The 20988-nt window shown below is 46.6% G+C and overlaps 1 protein-coding gene across 1 annotated transcript in view; it reads left to right on the forward strand.

The window, feature by feature from the left end:
* The window catches only part of FAM204A (family with sequence similarity 204 member A), a 313312-nt gene that overhangs the window by 138149 nt on the left and 154175 nt on the right, over positions 1-20988 (forward strand). Inside the window, exon 5 of the mRNA XM_069239248.1 lies at positions 16305-16394. Coding sequence (XP_069095349.1) covers positions 16305-16394 — 90 coding nt within the window. The remainder of the gene's footprint in view (positions 1-16304; positions 16395-20988) is intronic.

Raw genomic sequence — 20988 nt, forward strand, 5'->3', positions numbered from 1 at the left:
ATTTCCAACTGCGTCACTCATACCTAGGCCTAGACTCAACACACATACAGGCCACCTTTTGTGTATGATAGGTGTTCTGTGTAAACTGTGGGTATGTACCTCTGAGTTGTTTGACTCTGTGTTCGCTGTTGTACTTCATAGGCACCGTCTGCTGGGACATGTGAGGAGATGGCGGCATCCTCCGGTGTACCGACCGTTGGTGGACCTGTCGACAATGGAGGAGCGACATTTGATTGTCACATACAGGGTTGACCGTGCCACAATCCAGGAACTGTGTACCCAGTTGGAGCCAGACCTGATGTTAGCAATCCGCCATCCCACAGGAATCCCCCCTCAAGTGCAGGTGCTGTCAGTGCTCCATTTCCTTGCAAGTGGTTCCTTTCAGACAACAGTGGCCATGGCATCAGGGATGTCCCAGCCTATGCTTTCCAACGTATTGTCCAGAGTGTTGTCTGCCCTTCTGAAACACATGCAGAGCTACATTGTTTTCCCTCAGGTGGAGGATTTGCCTACAGTGAAAGGTGATTTCTATGCCCTGGGGCAAATCTCCAACATCATAGGTGCCATTGATGGGACACATGTGGCTTTGGTACCCCTCCCCCCCACAGGAGTGAACAGGTGTACAGAAACCGGAAGAGTTATCATTCGATTAATGTACAGATGGCATGTTTGACAGACCAGTACATCTCCCATGTGAATGCCAAGTTCCCTGGCTCAGTGCATGACGCCTACATCCTGCGGAATAGCAGCATCCCTTATGTGATGGGTCAACTCCAGAGGCACTGTGTGTGGCTATTAGATGAGCACCTGGAAGCAAGTCAGTGGGAATGGTTGTCTGGGTCTGGGGATATCCCTCCAGGTTAGTGTGTGTCTAACAGTTGTCCCTCACCATTTGCAGGTGACTCTGGTTACCCCAACCTGTCATGGCTACTGACCCCAGTGAGGAATCCCAGGACAAGGGCAGAGGAACGCTACAATGAGGCCCATGGGCGAACTAGGAGGGTGATCGAGCGGACCTTCGGCCTCCTGAAGGCCAGGTTCAGGAGCCTCCATATGACAGGTGGATCCCTATTCTACTCACCAAAGAAGGTGTGCCAGATCATCGTGGCCTGCTGTGTGCTTCATAACTTGGCTTTGCGACAACAGGTGCCTTTTCTGCAGGAGGATGGTCCAGATGACGGTGTTGTTGCAGCTGTGGAGCCTGTGACAGTGTAGACGAGGAAGCAGGGGAAGAAGACATGCACAACAGGGACTCAGTGATCCAGCAATATTTCCAGTGAGACACAGGTAAGAATACAAACTTGCCTACTACATGTACTTTAACACTAGTATCTCTCTACTGTGTGTCGTTTTCACCCAGTGTATGGTCACTGAGTTGTCACTTTCCCTTACGATTTCACAGATGTGGGTCCCACTGTGTGACATCTGCTTAGATTCCTCATGGACTAGAGCTGTGTGACATAGGTATGTTGACATTAAACTTGAAAGAGCATTTTGTCACAGTAATTGCTAATACACTATTTCGAAATCACAAACAGACTCCAGATTGTTTTGTGCTTTAAGTGTGTTTATTTAAGTGCTCAATATTGGAGGGGGTAGTGAAATGGTGAGGGGTGATGGCGGAGGAATGTCCATGGCAGAGTCCAGTCTATTAGTCTCACAGGTGCATTGCCCATAGGGGCATAGGAAGTGGAGCTGGGGCAGCTTCAGTATGGACAGGGCGACAAAGTGGGACAGTAGGATGACAATCAGGGTGGTCTCATTTCTTGGCGGGGGTCTTGGCATCGTGCTCTGTCTTTGTCCTGGATCTCAGGGACCGTTTGCGAGGTGGTTCTCCCTCTGCAGGGGGTGGGGTGCTGGTGTGATGGTCCTGTGGCGGGGCACCCTGTCCACTAGCGCCGGCAGAGGTGGTGGGCAGTTCAGCGTCCATGCTAGTGTTAGGGGCCCCTTGTAGTGCCACAGTGTCCCTCCTGGTGTTCACAAGTTCCTATAGCACCCCTACAATGGTGCCCAGGGTGGAGCTGATGGTTCTGAGTTCCTCCCTGAAGCCCATATACTGTTCCTCCTGCAGGCGCTGGGTCTCCTGAAACTTGGCCAGTACCATTGCCATCGTCTCCTGGGAGTGGTGGTAGGCTCCCATGATGGAGGAGAGGGCCTCGTGGATAGTGGGCTCCCTTGGCCTGTCCGCCCCCTGTCGCACAGCAGCCCTCCCAGTTCCACTGTCTTCCTGGGCCTCCGTCCCCTGGACCGTGTCCCCACTACCACTGCCCCTAGGTCCCTGTTGTTGTTGGGGTGGTGGGTTATCCTGGGTTCCCTGTAGTGGTGGTGTTTAGCTGATTGACGTGTCCTGGGGACGGAGGTATGGGCCCACTGGGTGGGTGCTGTGCTGGTGTTTCCAGAAGGTGGAAGGTCTCTAGTGGCCTGTGACTGGGTGATGGGAACCGACTGTCCCGAGGTCCCCGATGGGCCGGGCTGGTCATCTAGTTCCAGTAGGACAGAGGTGCTGTCATCACTGTGGGCCTCTTCTGTTGGTGGTGTGGACATGTGTGGACCCTCCTGTCCGGTGACGTTGGGCAGGGGTCCTGCATGTGTATAAAAGGATGGTTATTACATCTGTGTTTGTCATGGTGTGCAATTGGTGGGTGACCGTGTACCCCAGTGCTTGCATTCCTGTGTGAGACCTTGTGTGAGGATGGTTTAGGGGGTTGTATGGGTATGTGCAGTGGGCATGCTTTAGTGATGGGTGTCCATGCTTTGTTGTTGCATGCAGGGCTTGGTGTTGGGATGGGTGGTTTGTGATATTGGGACATATGTGAGGAGTTGGGGTGAGGGTGGGGGTATGTGATAGCATGCAAGTAGGGTGGGGGTTGTAATAGTTAAGATTTGACTTACCAGAGTCCATTCCTCCACCTACTCCTGCGAGGCCCTCAGGATGCAGAATCTCCAAGACCTGCTCCTCCCATGTTGTTAGTTGTGGGGGAGGAGGTGGGGGTCCGCTGCCAGTCCGCTGAACCGCCAGGTGGTGTCTTGAGACCACGGAACGCACCGTCCCCCGTAGGTCGTTCCACCTCTTCCTGATGTCCTCCCGATTTCTCTTGTGCTGTCCCGCTCCGTTGACCCTGTCCACTATTCTTCTCCATAGCTCCATCTTCCTTGCAATGGAGGTGTGCTGCACCCGTGCTCCGAACAGCTGTGGCTCTATACTCGGACGATTTCCTACACCATGACCCTGAGCTCCTCCTTAGAGAACCTGGGGTGTCTTTGCTGTGCCATGGAAGGTGATGTGTGGGGTGGAGTGTGTGGTGATGTGTGTGCTGATATGTAGTGGTGTGTTGTGTGAGGTGCGTGGAAGTTCTGTGGGTGATGGTGTTGTGTGCCTGTGGATGCTGTTGTTCTTGCTGGTGCTCTCTCTCTCTGGCCTTCTTTCGGAATTTATTTTTCGTGGGGGGTTGTGGGTGTTGTGGGTGTGTGTTTTATATTGTATTGGGTGTGTGGGAGTGGTGTGTATATGTGTATCAGGTGTGTGTATTTTTAATTGTCCAATGTGGTAGTGTTTTGTAAATGTGTGTGTAGTTTGAGTGCAGCGGTGTGTACCGCCAATGGAATACCACGGTTGAAGGACCACCGTGTGGATTCGTGTGTCGTGATAGTGTGGGCGTATTTCTGTTGGCGTGACAGTGGAGGTTTTGTTTTCGCCAGTTTATCCTTTGGTGTGGCGGAGTTGTGTGGGTGTCTGAATTTTGCCGGATTCCGAAATGTGGGTCATAATAGCTGTGGCGGAATTCCGCGGCGGTGTGTTGGCAGTCTTCTGCACGGTAGTAAGCGGCTTTTACCGTCAATGTTGTAATGACCGCCTTTGTGTTTATTGTGGTAAACCTGGCCATCTGATTCGTAGTTGCCCTGTTCATCCCTCCAGATCTTCAGGAAACGCCAACTCCTGTCCCCTGTAAGGAGGAAGGAGACGGGAGGAGCTGAAGTACCATCAATATGTTCCTCCAGAGAAAGTATGTCCACCTTGTTTATCCTTTTGGTCACGTTACAGTGTTCACAAGGTCAAGGAGAACAGCTCCTTGCACTTATAGACTGTGAAGCCAGTGGAATCTATTTGGACGAAACCTGGGTTAAGAATAAGGGAATTCCACGTATTCCTAAAGAAAATCCTGAGCAGGTACACACGGGTACACATGGTTGATGGCTCTCCTTTAACCTCGGGTCCTGTGGTGGCCTCTACTCCTACACTCTTTTTGACTTTTGGAGGGCACCAAGAACATGTTGCCTTTGACCTTATAGCCTCACCGAATCACACAATGATTTTAGGAATACCCTGGTTAACCCGGCACAACCCCTATATCAATTGGGAAACGAGAACCATATCTTAAACGTCTCAGTTTTGTCAGCATAATTATTATTCAACTAACTCCTGTTGGTCTCCCAAAATATCCTTTCAGTCAACTAAGGATATTAATAACACTATAAATATGATTCAAGGAGTTCCAGACAGTTATCAGGAATACTTTGTGATCTTTCAGAAACCCAGTAATCCCATCCTACCTCCTCATCGAATGTATGACTGTGCTGTTCCATTGGTTCCGAATGAAGTAGTACCTTTTGGTCGAATGTATTCATTGACAGATCAAGAAAAGAAGGTGCTCAAGGAATACCTAGATGACAACTTAAAGAATGGGTTCATTGCTTCTTGTACGTCTCCTGCTGGGGCTCCTCTTTTCTTTGTCCCCAAGAAGACGAAAGATCTGCGTCCATGTGTCGACTTTCGAGGACTCAATAAGATAACAATCAAGGATCGTTATTCCTTGCCCTTAATTCGGGATATATTGGATGCCATCCAAGGAGCCAAGATGTTCACCAAATTAGATCTAAGAGGTGCCCATCATCTTTTACGAATTAAAGTAGGAGATGAATGGAAAACAGCCTTCCGTACTCCCTTCGGACACTATGAGTATTGTGTCATGCCTTTTGGATTGACCAGTGCACCTTCTGTTTTTCAACGATTCATGGATTCAGTGTTCTCTGATTTATTAAATCACTATGTAGTAGTCTATCTGGATGACATCTTGATATATTCCCGTAATTCTGAGCAACATATGGAACATGTACTGCAGGTCTTGGAAAGACTTAAAAGGAATCAGTTATATTGTAAAACAGAGAAGTGTGAATTTCACAAGTCCGAAGTGAATTATTTGGGATTCAGTATCCGTCAACAAGGAATATCCATGGACCCAGACAAAGTAAGAGCCATCCTAGACTGGCCTCCTCCATCTTCAGTAAAAGAAACTCAATGCTTTCTAGGGCTATCAAACTTCTGTCGCCAATTTATTCAGGTCTTTGCCTACCAACAAAGTTTCATTACCCAAACTATCAAAAAAGAGAATTTGATGGAGGGCTTTGTCTGGACCGAAAGTGCTGAACAGGCTTTTCAAGAGTTAAAGCAGTCCTTCACTCAAGCACCCATTCTGCTACATCCTGACACTACTAAAAAATTTATAGTTGTGACAGATGCCTCTGACAGAGCCATAGGAGCAGTTCTGCTTCAGAAACAAGACAACGATGGATTAGAACATCCTATATTCTACCTCTCTCACATTCTGACAGAAGCAGAACGCAATTATTCAGTACTGGAACGAGAATTACTTGCTCTCAAAGTAGCATGCAAGGAATGGAGGCATTTCTTGATGGGTAACAGAGAGCCTTTTGAAGCCAGGATTGACCACCGCAATTTACAATGTCTTCGAAGTTTCCAGTGTTGCAACAGTCGCCAAGCAAGATGGGCCTTCTTCTTTAGCCAGTATGATTTTGTGATAACTGACATACCTGGATCCCAGAACCTAGTGGCAGATGCTTTATCCCGTCGATATCCTGACGTCGCTAAGATCACCTCTCCACACATTATTGAGTCCAGTAGAATCATAGGAGCTACTCAATCTTTTCAAGAACGCGTCAAATCCGAGCACCAGTTCCTTCTTATTGCAGAATGGAATAAAGTGACACCCTTCTTACGAAAGGGAAATTATTACTTCTATCATCAGAAGGCTCTTTTCTTACCTACTAAAAAGGTACGGACTGAGGCATTACAAATGTGTCATGATTCCCCGGTAGCCGGACATCGAGGAATCAAGAAGACCCAGGAGCTGCGGCAACGATCTTTTTGGTGGCCTTCCCTTAAGAAAGATACAGAATCCTATGTCTTAGCATGTCCAGTATGTGCCCAGACCAAGACACCCAGAACTAAATCAGCAGGTTTATTAATGCCTTTACCTGTTCACTCAGCTCCTTGGTGTACCCTTTCCACAGATTTCATTTTTTCCTTACCATCTTCGTCTGGTAACCATGTAATTATGGTAACAGTTGATTCCTTCGCCAAGATGGCACACTTCACAGCCTTGAAAAAATTACCAACAGTTCCTGAAATGAGTCGCCTATTCATGCGAGATATTTTTTGCCTCCATGGTCTTCCGCAAGGGGTCACTTCGGACAGAGGGCCACAATATGTGTCACGATTCTGGAGAGCTTTTTGTGCTTTGTTAAATATTGAGGTGTCCTTGTCCTCTGGCTTCCATCCACAAACTAATGGTCAAACTGAACGAGTGAATCAGGAACTTCAACAATACCTGAGATGTTACTGTAATGCCACTCAAAGTAATTGGTCGGATTTTCTTGCCCTTGCAGAATTCTCCTACAACAACACAGTTCATAGTGCAACCAGGGCCACAGCTTTTTATTGCACCTATGGTTTTCATCCTAGGGCCATGTCCACTGTTTCGTGTAAAACTTCTCTTGTTCCTGCAGTCACTTCTTTTGCACGACAGATCAGCCAAATCCATACCACTCTCCTAGCTTCTAAATAAGCAATGAAACAAAGAGCGGATCGTCATCGACAGACGGCACCCTCGTATCAAGTAGGACACAAAGTGTGGCTTTCCTCCAGATTTCTACCCTCTCGATTTTCCCTCAATAAATTCAAACCTCGTTTTTATGGATCCTTTCGGATTTTGCAAATCTTGAATCCTGTTGCTGTTCGACTGCGGTTGCCTCATACTTGGAGGGGTCATCCTGTTATTCATGTATCCCAGTTGAAACCTTTCATTCCTGATCCATACCACCGACAATTCCAACGACCTCCTCCTCTTTCTGTGGCCGGCCATCCTGAATGTGAAGTACAGGAAGTTTGTGATTCCCGATTTCTTCGGAACAGACTGCAGTTTTTGATCCACTGGAAGGGCTACCCTCTCAGTGACTGCTTTTGGGAGGATGCCTCCTCCGTCCATGCTCCCCACTTGGTTCGCCTTTTTTTTGCCCGTCACCCTGACAAACCTGGGGGCCTCGGCGAGGGGACCTACTGTGGCGGCGCACCTCACCTTGGCGTCTCTTTCCCCGACCGTGGTCGGATCGCATCTCTGATTGTCGGAGTGCTGTCCTCTGTGTTTTTTCCCTGTTTTATGCTCCCGGTCGCGTCGCCCTTACCTATTTTGGTGAATGCTCTTTTTTCCTGTTGGTGGTGGTCTCTTTCTTGTCCCTTTTTTTCCTTTTTTCTTTGGCCTCTGTTCCCTTCATTTCCTCTGTATTCCTGCTGGTTTCCATGTTGTCTTCTTCCTTTTTCTTTTTCCCAGCATGCCCTTTCTTTTATACTACAAGCTTTTTTTCCTATTCTTTTCTATGGGCTTTTCCCAATTCAAGATGGTGTCATTTCACTTTCCTGTGATGTCACTTCCTGTCTTCCAGTAAGTCACTCAGTCCTGATCAGCCTTGCGTTGCAAACACTTCCCTTTGGTGGTGCTCTTCGCTCCTGTTCATCATTCCTGTTTCGCTGTTGGTGATTTTGCCTTTTGCCCTATTTTCAAGTTCTGATTTTTCTTCCTTTTCAGGAGTTACTGTTTTGAGTTTTTTCCCCCATTTCTTTGAGGTTTTTCCTCTGGGACTCCTTCTGGAGAGTACGGTCTGCTTAGGCGTTTTCTGTCAAGCGGCACCGTAGCTACTAGAAAGGGTCGGCCCTATCTGGGTTCATCCAGAACCAGCAGAAGACCGGGTAGCCTTTCAAATCCTGCATCCAGAGATGAGAAGCCGTGTGCAGTCTGTGACATTTCTTGCTTAACCATTCTGTGCCTTTGCCTGCTTGTGTATTCCACATTTTGGTCAGACTGACAGTTGGGCTCTAGACAGTGATACAAAGGGAGCTAGGGTATAGCCTTTATATCCAGATGAGTCTCCTGGGCTAGAGTGGGGAAGGAGGAGCTGACACTTACACCTGAAAGGACTGTGCCTGTCCTCACACAATGCAGTCTCCAACCCCCTGATGTGTGTCTGGGGCCAGGCTTGGGCAAGGCAGGATCTTGTTAACAACAGAGACTTTACTTTGAAGTTTGCCTAATTTAAAGGTGCACAAATGAGTATAAATAGTGGGCCCAAAACCCCAGATTTGTAAAACACTTCTGGATCAAGAGGAACCTCTGCCAAGTAGAAGAGCTGGAAGAATACTGCCCCTTTGCTGTGTGTGCTTTGCTGGGTTGGCCTGCAGTTGCTACTTCTGCCTTAGAGAGGGCAGACTGGACTTTGCTGTGCATCCTGCCTGAGAAGATTCTCCAAGGGCTTGGACTGATCTTGCCCCCTACTCTGAAGTCTCAGGGCCATCAGAGACCTCCTCTGCTAGCACCTGGACTCTCTTGCTGAGACTCCTACCCTGCCAAGTGGTGCCTAATCCAGTCCCTGGGCCATTGAAAGGAGAAGCTGGTGAAAAATCAAGGAAAAACAAGTGCACTGACTTCAGATGATGTCTGGACTGACGCCGCTGCCGGATCCCGTGCCACTGCCTGCGACCGAAGTTGTGGTCCCCGCTGGAGTGCGACAACCCCGACTGACCCCACAGGCCCTACCCCGCTGCAGTTTCCCTGAAGTCCACGACTCTGTGTGTTCCCAAATACTGTGTCACTGATATCCGTAACACCCGACTCTTCTGCAGTGCCTGCAGCCTCGTGGCATGACCGCGACTCAGTGAGGTCACCACACCACATCGTGACTGCCAGATATCGACCCCGCTGGTAGTGCAAGGATCCGACACCACGTGACCTCCACAGATCCGCAGCAAGGACCCGACTCCTCACTCTGACACCTCCGCTCCTTGGCTCTGCAGCACCAGAACCGCTGCCGCACCAGATCCAGCGACTCCTCGATCCCTGACTCCATGCACTAGCTTGTTTCCTCATTTTACCAGGTACTGTACCTGGGGGTCCGTGTGACTCCGTGATCGGCGCCATTGGCTTCGGATTGTTGGGAATGACTCCGTCACGATGCCGTGATATCACCAAATTGAAGTGTTTGTGTTTCTAAGCGATATATTGAAGTTTAATCTTTAAAAATTCATAACTTTGCTTGTGTAGGTTGGATTTTTGTTGTTTTGGTCTTGTTTTACTCAGACAAATATGGGCTATTTCCCTAACCTGGCATTGAGTCTTTTTGTTGTGTTTTCACTGTCTTACTATGTGTGATTATATAAATACTTTACACATTGTGTCTGAGATAATTCCTGACTGCTTGTGCTTGACTAGAGTGAGGGTCCCTGCTTGGACAGAATGCATACTGACTGCCAAGCAGAGACCCCATTTCTAACACTGTGTAAGAGAGATGAAGGTGGGAGGAGTAGCTTAAGTGTGTGCAAATAAATGAAAGGGGAAGCTGGTGTGTTCCCAGTGAGCATGGAGACAATCTAAAGGACACATCGACTGTATGTTGAGGGTGGCATGTATTCACTTTTTTGGCCAGAAGAGGCTTCTGGTTTAGGACCAGAATATCTACCATGCTTCTTCCATCTCTCACCTCCCCTTCGCCCACCATCATCCGTCAGTCAACCTAATCCATTTCCTCCCCTCTCTTTTTCAGAAAACTAAATGCATTCTTGTCACTGAACGACTGAAAGTACCTCCTCTTTTTGGTTGATGGATTTAGATTTTACTTCTCCAAGGTGGATCAAACCTATGTAAGTGTGGTGTCTGTACATTACTTGGCCCTTTCTGACTTGTGTGTTTCACAGCATTCTAAACTCCTGGGTGTCCACAGCCCATATTACATGGCTGAATACACAAAGTGCTCCTCTGCTGCACCCGTCAGAGCATATACAATGATGGGTTGCACAGTGCTGATTCCATTGGTTTGCTCTCTGCCATTCCTTTGTGGACTCCTCAGCCCACATAGTATGGCTGGTAACATAATGCCTAATCCTGTGGGTGTGTCCCTGCCACAACTAAAACATTTCAGACAGGTACTGTGGCTGGTTGTACAATGCCTGCCCATTCCTGGATGGACCCCTCAGTTCATACACTGTGGTAGGCTGTAAAATCCCCATTTCTTTTGGTTGTCCCCTGCTTCTGCTGGACTAACTCCTCGAGCAGATACTATCACTGGTTGTATAATTCCTGTGGTTTGCTTTCTTCCTTTCCAAGATGAACTCTTGTGAGCATGGATAATTGTGTAATGCCCATTCATATAGGTTTCCCCTATTCTAAAACTGTCTTCACTGCTGCATATACCCGCCCATTTGTTTAAAGGCCATTCCTATTGGTTACTCCCTGACACACAAGGATCCTTGGGCATATGCTATGGCTTGTCATTCACTGGTTGCCCCCTATCACTCCACGGTGGACCCATCAAAGCAAGTAGTAGGTCGGGTTGTATAATTCCTATTCCTAGGTGTTGCACCCTGTTGCTCCTGGTGGACTCTCAAGCACATACTGTATTTTTTAAATTTTCATAGAGCCATAGGCAGTCTGGTTTAACCTACAGAGATACTACTTAAAAGATTATAGATATTTGCTTGTGAGACTCTTTTGCACATTTTTACTGCTTCACCCATGCTTAGATGCTTCTACATGCTTGTTGCAACACAACTTAAGCAGTCATGTTGCCCTGTCCTAAGTGTCCAAAAAGTGAGTATCTGATACCCTGGTTGTTGATTTTGTCCTCAGCTTCCCACTTATCTACTGTATATGCAAAGGCTCACATCTGTCCATTGGCATGAATTAGGTCCTGTAAGCTAAGGGGCACACAAACAGTGACCTAATTTGTTTGTCACTGAGATCCTATCTTTGTCATGGGTCTATTAGCATGTAGAGTGATGATGGTAGTGTACCGTGTTTTGTGAATCAGTCAAACCATTTTATATTTTTCACATCATTGCATGCTGGCCCACCCATGTAAAGGGCTATGTGCTAACTCAGGTCTTCTCACACAGTGCATTTTTTACATTATGTGTGTAACTGGCATAGTGCATACATTGTGTGAATGAGCGAATCAGAGTAATACAGGCCTGTGGGTTTTTTGACACACAATGGAGGTGAGGTTGTTTTTCCAGACAGGCGAAGTGTATTGCTGACTTTCCTGCAGCTGGATGGGTGAGATCTAGACACTGATGCCTACATGTTGAAGAAGAGGGTCCACCCCGCAGGGTGTGCCAACTTCCAGGTTGGGCATAAGCAGATGGGGTTTAGGGCCCATCCTCCCAGAGGGACCCTCAAATGAGAGCAACCAGCATGTTCCAAGATCAGGATCCGTTTTCTCACCTGAAGTGGTTTCACAGTAGCACTGCCGAAGTGTGATCAAGCAGTCTGCAACCGATGTGATCCTCAAAACGGTCTTACACGGTGGTACTGTCCTGAAGGGTGCCTGAATCGATTGCAATGCTGTGACCCCATACATTTGTGCTCAAAGCAAAGTGTACTGCTGCTGGTTAGGAGGTGAGGCCAAAGTGGACTTCACAGTTATGATGACTAGCCGGGCCTGTGCACACTGGACCAGTGTCGGCCAAACTATTGTCATATCACCATGAGTGGAATCAGTGATGAATCACTGCAATATGTTGGACAATCGGTTATTGCTATGCTGGGCAATTTATTTCTGAGTTTGATGAACCCCCACACTACCTCTGTAAGAAGCTTGTGACTGCTAGTTGTTGCTACTACTGAGAGTCAAGTGCAGAAGGGGTTGTACTTTGCTTATTTTGCAGACCCATAACGGCTAGACACCGGAATATTGGCGGTGAAGGATCCCTGGTCTCCTTCCTGAGGCCCTCTAATCCCCGCTTTCCGCCGAATGGTGTCTGACACATGCACAATTCCAAAACGGTTCACACATAGGCCACACTGCACTTTAACACTTCTATTCATTGTTACACTAAAATTTAATGTTCAAGTGTTTTATCTCTTTTTTCTTTTTGTGTTAACTTAAGCATAGGCACAGTAACAAAACACAATAAGCGCACAATTCAGGTCCGCACATCAAAGCAGTAACCATGTAGACCACTACAGGGGCACACACGTTTCGCCCGTAGTACTGTGCCAACTGACTGCAATTGTTCTTCAGTGCCTTGTCGGAATTAGGAAGCACTATATAAATGCCACATAAATAAATACAGCTGTATGCACTACCTAACAGCTCCTCAGTGACAGCAAGTGGTGCCTTCTATTTAGCGTGTGAAATGTAGACTTGCATGAAGTATGTATTTGACTTAGCTTAAACCCACGAGGACCCAAGGTAAGAGGGCCTACATGATGCATAGCACACCTAAAAAAAAAAATCTGCTTCTGTCTGCTCTCTGAGAGTACCGGAAAGACACCTATCTGCCTGTGCCGTCAGACTGTGGCATGGCGCTTAAGTGTTCGTGAGCGAGATACAAACTGATTTTTCCAGATAAAGAGTGGTAATGAACATGTCTTGTGTTTTTCGGAGCCTGACGTGAATGTTTCATATAGGAAGATTCCCTGTTTCTCAAGCTCTGAACTTCTTATTTTAACAAGCTTAAACTAGTTCTTGCATTTTTTTTTTAACTATACGAGTTTCTGTCACAGCTGGTTTGCTGTATTGTAGCTGCACTGTTAATACAATAGGAGGTTGTATTTATAAATGAAACCTCAGCTTTCCCAAATATTGTTTCTGTAAGATGGTGTAGGCAGCATTTCAATTTGTCTATGAGTGATTCAGGGGAGGAGTTTGAGCTCTCACAAGGATGTGAATTTATGGTGCATTTTACTGCTGTTTGGCGCTCATGTCACACTATATCTTATCGAGTTACACTGAGTTGTCCTTGCTTACAAAGCTTTACAATTTTTAGAGTCTAACCCAGCTCCTGCGTTTCGCTTGCAGGACACTTATGTTAACAAAAAAGGGCTTGGGGCCCGCCCGTTACCTAACAATTTGTTGGCTTGCTTTGCACTCTTTACAGCCTTGTAATTCGTCACTGCAGGCCTGGCATAATTTCCATTTTCCTCTGTGCAGTGGGGACCAAGCACTGATTGATACAACTTACTCAGTGCTTGTCAGCTGCTCCGAATGTGACTGAGGTATTGTTTTGTTCTTTTTAACTTCCACCCAGACCAATCCTGTCAATTCCACTCCAATCCACCTCACTCCAGTCAACCCCCACTCCAATCCAAACCACTCACCCCAATCAAATCCACTCCAATCCTCACAACACACCCCACCCAACTCCATTCTGCCTCACTCCAATCCTAACCAGTCTTCCTCACTCCAGTCCGAAAATATCTGCCCCACTCAAACCAAAACAATCGGTTGTACTCCAGTCTGCCCCACTCCTCCAATCCAAAACAATCTGTCCCACTCCAATCTGCCCCTCTCTAATCCAACACGATCTACACCACTCCAAAACAATTTGCCCCTCTCCAGTCCAAAACAATCTGCGACAGTCTAGTCTGTCCCATTGCAATCCAAAACAATCTACCACACTCCAATCCAAAACAGTCTGACCCTCTCCAAAACAACGTATCCCCACTCCTGTCTGCCCCGCCCAGTCCAAAACAATCTGCCCAACTCCAATTTGCCCCACTCCAGTTCAAAACAATCTGCTTGTTCCAATCCAAACCAATCTGCCCCACACCAATCCAAAATATCCTGCCCCACTTCAATCTGCCCCAGTCCATTCCAAAACAATCTACTCTACTGCAACCCAGAACAATCTGCTGCACTCCAATCTGCCCCACTCTCATCCAAAACAGTCTGCCGCACTTCAATCCAAATCAGTCTGCCCCTCTCCAATATGCCCCACTTCAATCCTAAGTAATATGCCTACTCCAATCCAAAGCAATATGCTCCACTCCAATCCAGAACAATATGTCCCACTCCAATCCAAATCAATCTGCTCCACTTCAATCCAAAACTGTCTGCCCCATGCAAATCTACCCCACTCCAATCCAAAGCAATTTACCCAAATGTAATCTACCCCACTCAAATCTAAAACAATCCACCCCACTCAAATCCACCCCACCAATCTAATCGAACCCAGTCCACCCACTCACATCAATTTCTCCCCACACCAGACCTCTGCCAACCCAACCCACCCCACCCCACTCCAGTCCAGTCCAATCCACCCACCCCACCCCATTCCAATCCACCCACCCAAGCCACTCCAATCCATTACGATCCATCCCACTCCAATCGAGTCCACCTGAATCCAACCCACTCCAAACCACCTTAATCCACCCCACTCCAGTCACTTCCACCATAATCAACCCCACTCAAATCTAGTGCACTTAAAACCAGTCTACTCTACTCCTCCCCAGTCCAATCCACTTTAATCCATCCCACTCTAGCCCAGTCAAGTCCACCCCACTCCAATCCATTCCAGTCCAAACCACCTTAATCCACCCCACTCCACTCCACCATAATCCACCTCACTCAAATCCAGTGTGCTCAAATCCAGTCCACTCCACCCCAGTCCAAACCACCCCAATCCAATGCAACACAATCAATTCCACCCCTCTCCAAAAAGTCCACCCTACTCCAATCCACCCAGCACACTCCAAGCCAGTCCTCCCCACCCCAATCCAGTCCACCTCAGTGCAGTCCACCCCACCCAGTCCAGGGCCCCAACGCCAAACCAATCCACCCAAATCTGATCAACTCCAGTCCACCCCACTCAATCCAATCCACCTCACTCAGTCTAATATACCCCATGCAGTCTAATCCTCTCCAATCCACTTTACCTTGTGCCAATCCAATCCAGTCCACCCCACTCCGTTCCACCCCACTCCACACCACTCAGTCCATTTCACCCCACTCCAGTCCACCCCACCCCAATCCACCCAACTCCAATCCAACCCACCCCACTCCAGTTCTTATATAGGCAAGAACTATTGGCTTTGGCAGTGCTTGTTAGTTTTCATGGTGGTTAAACTGTTCATGACAAGCATACAGTATTCCACACGTACTGTAGAAGGCTTTGATCATTCATCCTTTGACTTCTCAGGCTCGGGTGCCTTCAGCCATTGGCTTGAGCAATTGTCAGTCACACTTTGCATCAGCCAAAAGGAGTATTTTGGTCTCACTTCCTTTTTATTGGCTGCCTGGGTCTGCCCTTCACTCTCGAATGGGACTGTTTTACATATGAAATATACGCTGTGTCTTTATGCATTTCACCCATTATTCTTATCCATGAATTGTATACCTAATGTGATTCTTTTTATTGTTTTCCACCGCAACACACCTTTGTTATATTTTTGTCCGCGCTCAAATGCAAACGTCGAACCTATTATAGTTTTTTTTGTGTTCCTTGTAATTGTTCAAAGGTGCTGTCTCTCATCGAGACATTTAATTAGTGCACTGTTATCCCTGCTCATGCTTTTTAGGTTAAAGTTTCATTGAGCATTTTCGGGAGGTACTTGACTTGGCAATTTGTCCCCTGTTTAACAGCCTCCCGATACCATGAGGTCACAATTTTATAAATAGAGGTACTTTTTTTGCTGCACTGGAAAAAAATTAAATCTATGTGTACTACGTTTGAACATTGTAATCTGTGTAGCATTAAAGTCCCACAAAATAGTGAATTACACAAGGCAAAGTAATGCATTTCTGCCTTTCTGAACAGCATTGGCTATTGACTTTTGGCCAGTATGCTTACCTGCAACGTGTGTTTTGCTTCTCGTCAGCCTGCGGTGCTGCCGGTGGAGGCTCTGCTTCTAATCTGCAGGGGAACAGCACGTTCATCTGCCAGGCTGCAAAAAGAAAAAAAAGAAAACAGAAGCATTGATCAGATAATACCTAGAATGCCCATCACCTCAGGGTATGGCAACAGAGACCTCTCCCATGCAGGATTAACCAACTTTCCCATTTTTAGACTCTTTTACCTTGTGGGCATTACTAATGATAATTCATTTGGTTTGCACTCCTGAGGAATGTAGGGACATTAACAGTTAACAACATTAATATTAACAACTTAATTAAAAAACAAGCCAAAGTGTTTATAATTTGTCCTAAAAATATATTTCTTTGTTTCTCGGCCTCCTTTGCAGTCAAGTTTGGAAGCCAGCATAGATCAAGCAGTGAATGGAGGAGACATTGAGAAAGCCGAGGATCTGAGTGACCATTTAGCTACTCGGGAGGTAAGCGAGAATGAGGGGAATTTGTTGTCATATTGGGATGTGCAACTTTGCACTCAAAATCAAACAGCTAACTATACGCATTTTCATGGGTCTAAACCGGTGATCTGCCAGCTGAACAGCAGATATTTTCACTTTGGCCACGTTTGCATCAACGTAACTACAAAGAAACAAATAATGTATATGTTTAGGTTCAGTCTAAGGACATTTCTTCCACAAGTCAATGCTGCAACGTGAGGCGCCTCATTGTGGGGTCAAAGTAATCTGTTCTCAATAGTTCAAATCAGTTGTCAGTGCACCCCAGTAATTTTGCCTATTGATTACGTTAGCTAATAACCATTTAGGCTTCCACTAACTGTATCAGTCATCAAACTAGCAGAAAATATTAGGCACCATGTGAAAAATAGGTGGAGAAAAAAAAGTATGTTTAGAACACACACTGTAGAAGTCAGTTGCTTCTAGTTGTTTAAGAAAGCTGCCAAGGAGGAGATTGAGATTACATTTGCTGGCCTACACTCTGGTGCTACGAAGGAACATACACAGCAAGAACAAATTATAGATATAGCAAGAAGGCTCATTTCTTACAAGAATGTTTGACCAAGGGAATCCTGGCACAATAGCATCCCTGGGGAAGATTAGTATATGTTGAAAGTTAGATTGAAAGTATTGGTCCTATACTCACATAAATGGGGGAGGGGGTCGAGGATGGCTACTGGATGTAGAGTTGCAAGTGGTAGTTTTAAAGGTACGATCGAATGTTGAAACAGTGGGAGGGGATGAGAATGGAAAATTAAGCATTTTATATTTCTCAGGAATTCGAGAGGTGAGGTGACACAACTTCTGCTTTTGGTCCTCAACTCTTGCTTCTGCTTCCAGATGAAGTGTTTGCTTGTTTTCTGTGAAGTAGAAGGTCGGACTGGGTGATATTTTTGTATTTTTAACTGATAGTAATTAAGGCTGGTCCTTCCCATGAATGTATAAGCTATATAAAATCTGTGTTCCCATTGACCCAACCCAATGCAAGCTTTATAGCTGAAGTATCACAGAGTCTTGTTTATCACGCGAATGATGATTTAGTTAGCTGCTTTTTAGATGTTCCTCGTGTTTTAGCTTGTATACGGGAAGGCTATCATTTTAGGCCTTTTTGTAGTCTAGGCAGGAGTTGATCAGAGCTCCTCCGAGCATTGAATGATTTTCTGGGGAAACGTATGGACTGTGTAGGTGTTCAATTGGCAGGATGGAGGTTTTGACTTCCAGATTTCATACTTGGGAAATGATGTGCACAGTTTGTCAGAAGAAAGCGGGTGAGTGACATATGGGGTTTCTTTGTTTAAAGAGGTGTTGAGGTGGTAGGATAAGAAATGTATTTTCAGGTGAATTTAGTGTGAGCCTATTGTGTCTCATGTTGTTGTCAGCCAGCAGACCACTGGCTACAACTGTGAACTGATTGGTTTCTCCTTATACCATTGGCAGGCATATTTGAGAGTCTTCTGCATAGGAGCTGGAATAAAAGTGATGAGTGTGTAGGACATCCATGTGTGGTTTGATGTAGATGTTGAGCAAGGGTTACTGGATATCTGGGGAGCTCTACAGGTCTCTGGCTGATGGGGAAAGAAAAGTCTGCAAGTCTTAATCTCTGGCCTCTGTTGGACATGAGTGTTGTGAACTACTTGAGTGTCACTCCTGAAACTTTAGGTCACTGCTTAGTGTCTATAGCCCTGTTTATAAGTTGGACAATATGAGGATAAAAGTAAGATTGTTTGAGATTTTACTAATGGTGCAGTAATATTCAAACCAGTACGTTGCAGTTGAGTAAATTCCTATGGAAAGGAGAATTACCTTGTAAAACTACACAGAATTGGGCATTTCGTGGGGCTTTGCCGCATACACTACTACCTGTTGTGCATGCGTGTAAGCACAGTGAGTAGGGGATGGAAAAGGAAAGTATTTTCTGGCGGGGGAAGCATTGTATTCTCCCCACCAGAAAAAAGTAAAAAGGAACAAGACTTGGCTGCTTTTGCTGCTACTGCTGTAGTCAAGTTCTCGTGATTTTTAGGTCTTGTTTTTACTGACTAGAAAAACTGAGTCCAGTTCTCCCATATATGGAAAAACCTAACTTCCGTAAAAAGACAGAGTGGAATTCTAAGAGGTAATTCTGCTCCACCTGACTCCTTGTCATGCCCTATGTAGTATGATTTTGTATTTTAATGTGTCAGTTGCAGCCAATAGGTCACGGGGTGAACACATGATATGATTGTTCTAGTGAACCGTTTGTAGTGTCCTCCCAGACTGATTGACCTTTTTATATGTCTTTAGTAGAAACTGTTTCTTTCACTTCCCCTTATCCCTTTTTTTCTAGTGCATCATGTTTTAGGTATGGAGAGCAGCGAGACTTCTAACTGCAGATACTTCACCTTTTGAATATCCCGACATCAGACTGAATCTGAAAAATCTTCAGCAGCATCCCTGCGCTCCGGCAGTTTTGCGTTGTCTTTGTTCGGTGCTGGAGATCATGTGTGTGGGCCTATAAAAGCACCACTCATACACGCTGACAATAGTTTCTTTCTTCACCAACAGACGCGTATACAGATCTTTTGAGACTGTGTTTTTGAGTTTTTCAACAGTTTCTGTAGAATGCAAGGGACAGTGTCACCTTTCAAATCTACAGGATTCAAACCGTGTGGGGAATGTTGTAAATAAATGTTTGTGACTGACCTGCATGTGGTTTGCCTGTAATGCCTGAAGTCGGACCACAACTCCATGGCCTACAGTGACTGTGCCTTGATCCACCCTGAGGGCATCCGGGATCGAGAAGCAAAGCAGCTTATAGTGAAACACTGTGAGACTCCATGTTGTGCCTGGTTAAAGTCCAAAGCCGGCTCCTCATCCACTCCAGAGGCTGGTCTGCATCAAGTTGTTGATGAGGTCTAAATCCTTGGGTAACTCCAAGAAAAAATACAAGGTTGAAGTAGGACTCAGCCCCATCTCGCCACTCTCGATCTCCTGAGAAGGCACAAATGGTGTCATTGTGATTCCAGATTTTGCTCCCACAGTCATTCCACCTTAGAGCCGATTCTGGCCCTTGTCCCGTGGCAATCTGAATTTCCCGGACTGTCGGCGACATCACAGCAAATGGATGAATTCTGTTACACCATGTTGCAGCTCTTTGGCACGTAGATGGCTTCCTCTAGTGTGCCTGCAGGCCCCACGGGCCCAGAGACCTCTCAACCGGGTTTTCATGGGTTTGAGGAGTGGTAGTGGGGGAAAGGAGGAGGTGGAGTGATCACTTTCAAGGCCAGCTGGGCAGTCTGGGTTTGTTCTGGGATCTGGATCAACCTTCAGACGAGTTCCCTCTCTGGCGCCACAACCCATGCCAGAACATTCCACACCAACCCTCATATCGGCCTTATTGACCGTACAGGATTCGGCCAGCAAAGTTCATCAAAATTCCTTCCCTAATATTCCCCTGACAAGGGATCCAAGGGAAATAGAGACCTTTAGAAAGATGGTCTTTCCGGCAAGTTTGACCCTCCGCACTGTGAATGCCAGCTGCCTTCTAGACTGCTGTTCTCATGCCTTGAGGGATTAAGTGGCTCAGATGCTCTCTGTGGCTTCTAAAGAAGCCTGTGCTACCCTATCTCAGGCTATGCAGGGCAGTCAGGATGTGGGCAGATTTATTTGCTGTGGGCTGGCACCACTAATTTGCTTGGTATAGCCTTAGGCACCAGTGAGACCCTTTGTAGGCAGGCCTGGGTGCGGTCCGCAGAATTTTTATTGGACATCCAGGCAAGTCTTTTGGACAAACCGTTCATAGGTTGATGCCTTTTTTGGGACAAAGCAGATTCGTCCCAGGAGCGCTTAAAAAAAAAAACAGTAAGACAATGGCGCTGTCCCTGGCACTTTCTGCTCCCCTTTGTGATGCCTTTCTGCTCCCCCTTGCCAGACCCACCATTTGTTTCACTCCTGTGTGGCCATGATAGGGGCTTTCAATATCACCAGCAAATTCAGCCGTGCAGCAGTTCCCCTAATCTCTTTGTGGCAGTTGCCACAGCACTCACCAAGCTTGTGGACAACAGGAGAAGCATGCAGCCCAGTCTGCCATTCCTCCAGCTGCCACAGTCCCCAAACCTCTTTAGCGTGCCCTTGCTGGCACACAGCCACCTTATTGGCAGTGGAATCTGACATTTTCTTCGAGGATGGTAGGTGATAACATCAGACAATTGGGTCCTGCAAATTTTACAACGGGGTTACTTCCTACCATTTCTCAAAAACTTGTCGCACTTTCCACCATCCCTAGAATGGCTGATGGAAGACCTCCCTTCTCTGTTGAAGTAGGAAGTTTAGGCTGTTTTAGACAAAGGAGCCATAGGGAGAGTGTGGACACCAGAGGTTGAGCGTGGTGTTATTCCTTCTAGTTCCTGCTGAAAAAAGCCATTGGTCTTTGTCACATCTTGGATCTCTGCTCTCTCAAAGCCTTCCTATGAAAGGATAAATTCAGGATGCTCACCTTGACCCAGGTCTTGTCTGCCCTCAGCCCTGGAGACTGGATAGTTGCATTGGACCTGCAGGACACTTATTTCGACATCCCCATCCTGCA

Source organism: Pleurodeles waltl, chromosome 6, assembly GCF_031143425.1.
Source record: "Pleurodeles waltl isolate 20211129_DDA chromosome 6, aPleWal1.hap1.20221129, whole genome shotgun sequence".
NCBI lineage: Eukaryota > Metazoa > Chordata > Amphibia > Caudata > Salamandridae > Pleurodeles > Pleurodeles waltl.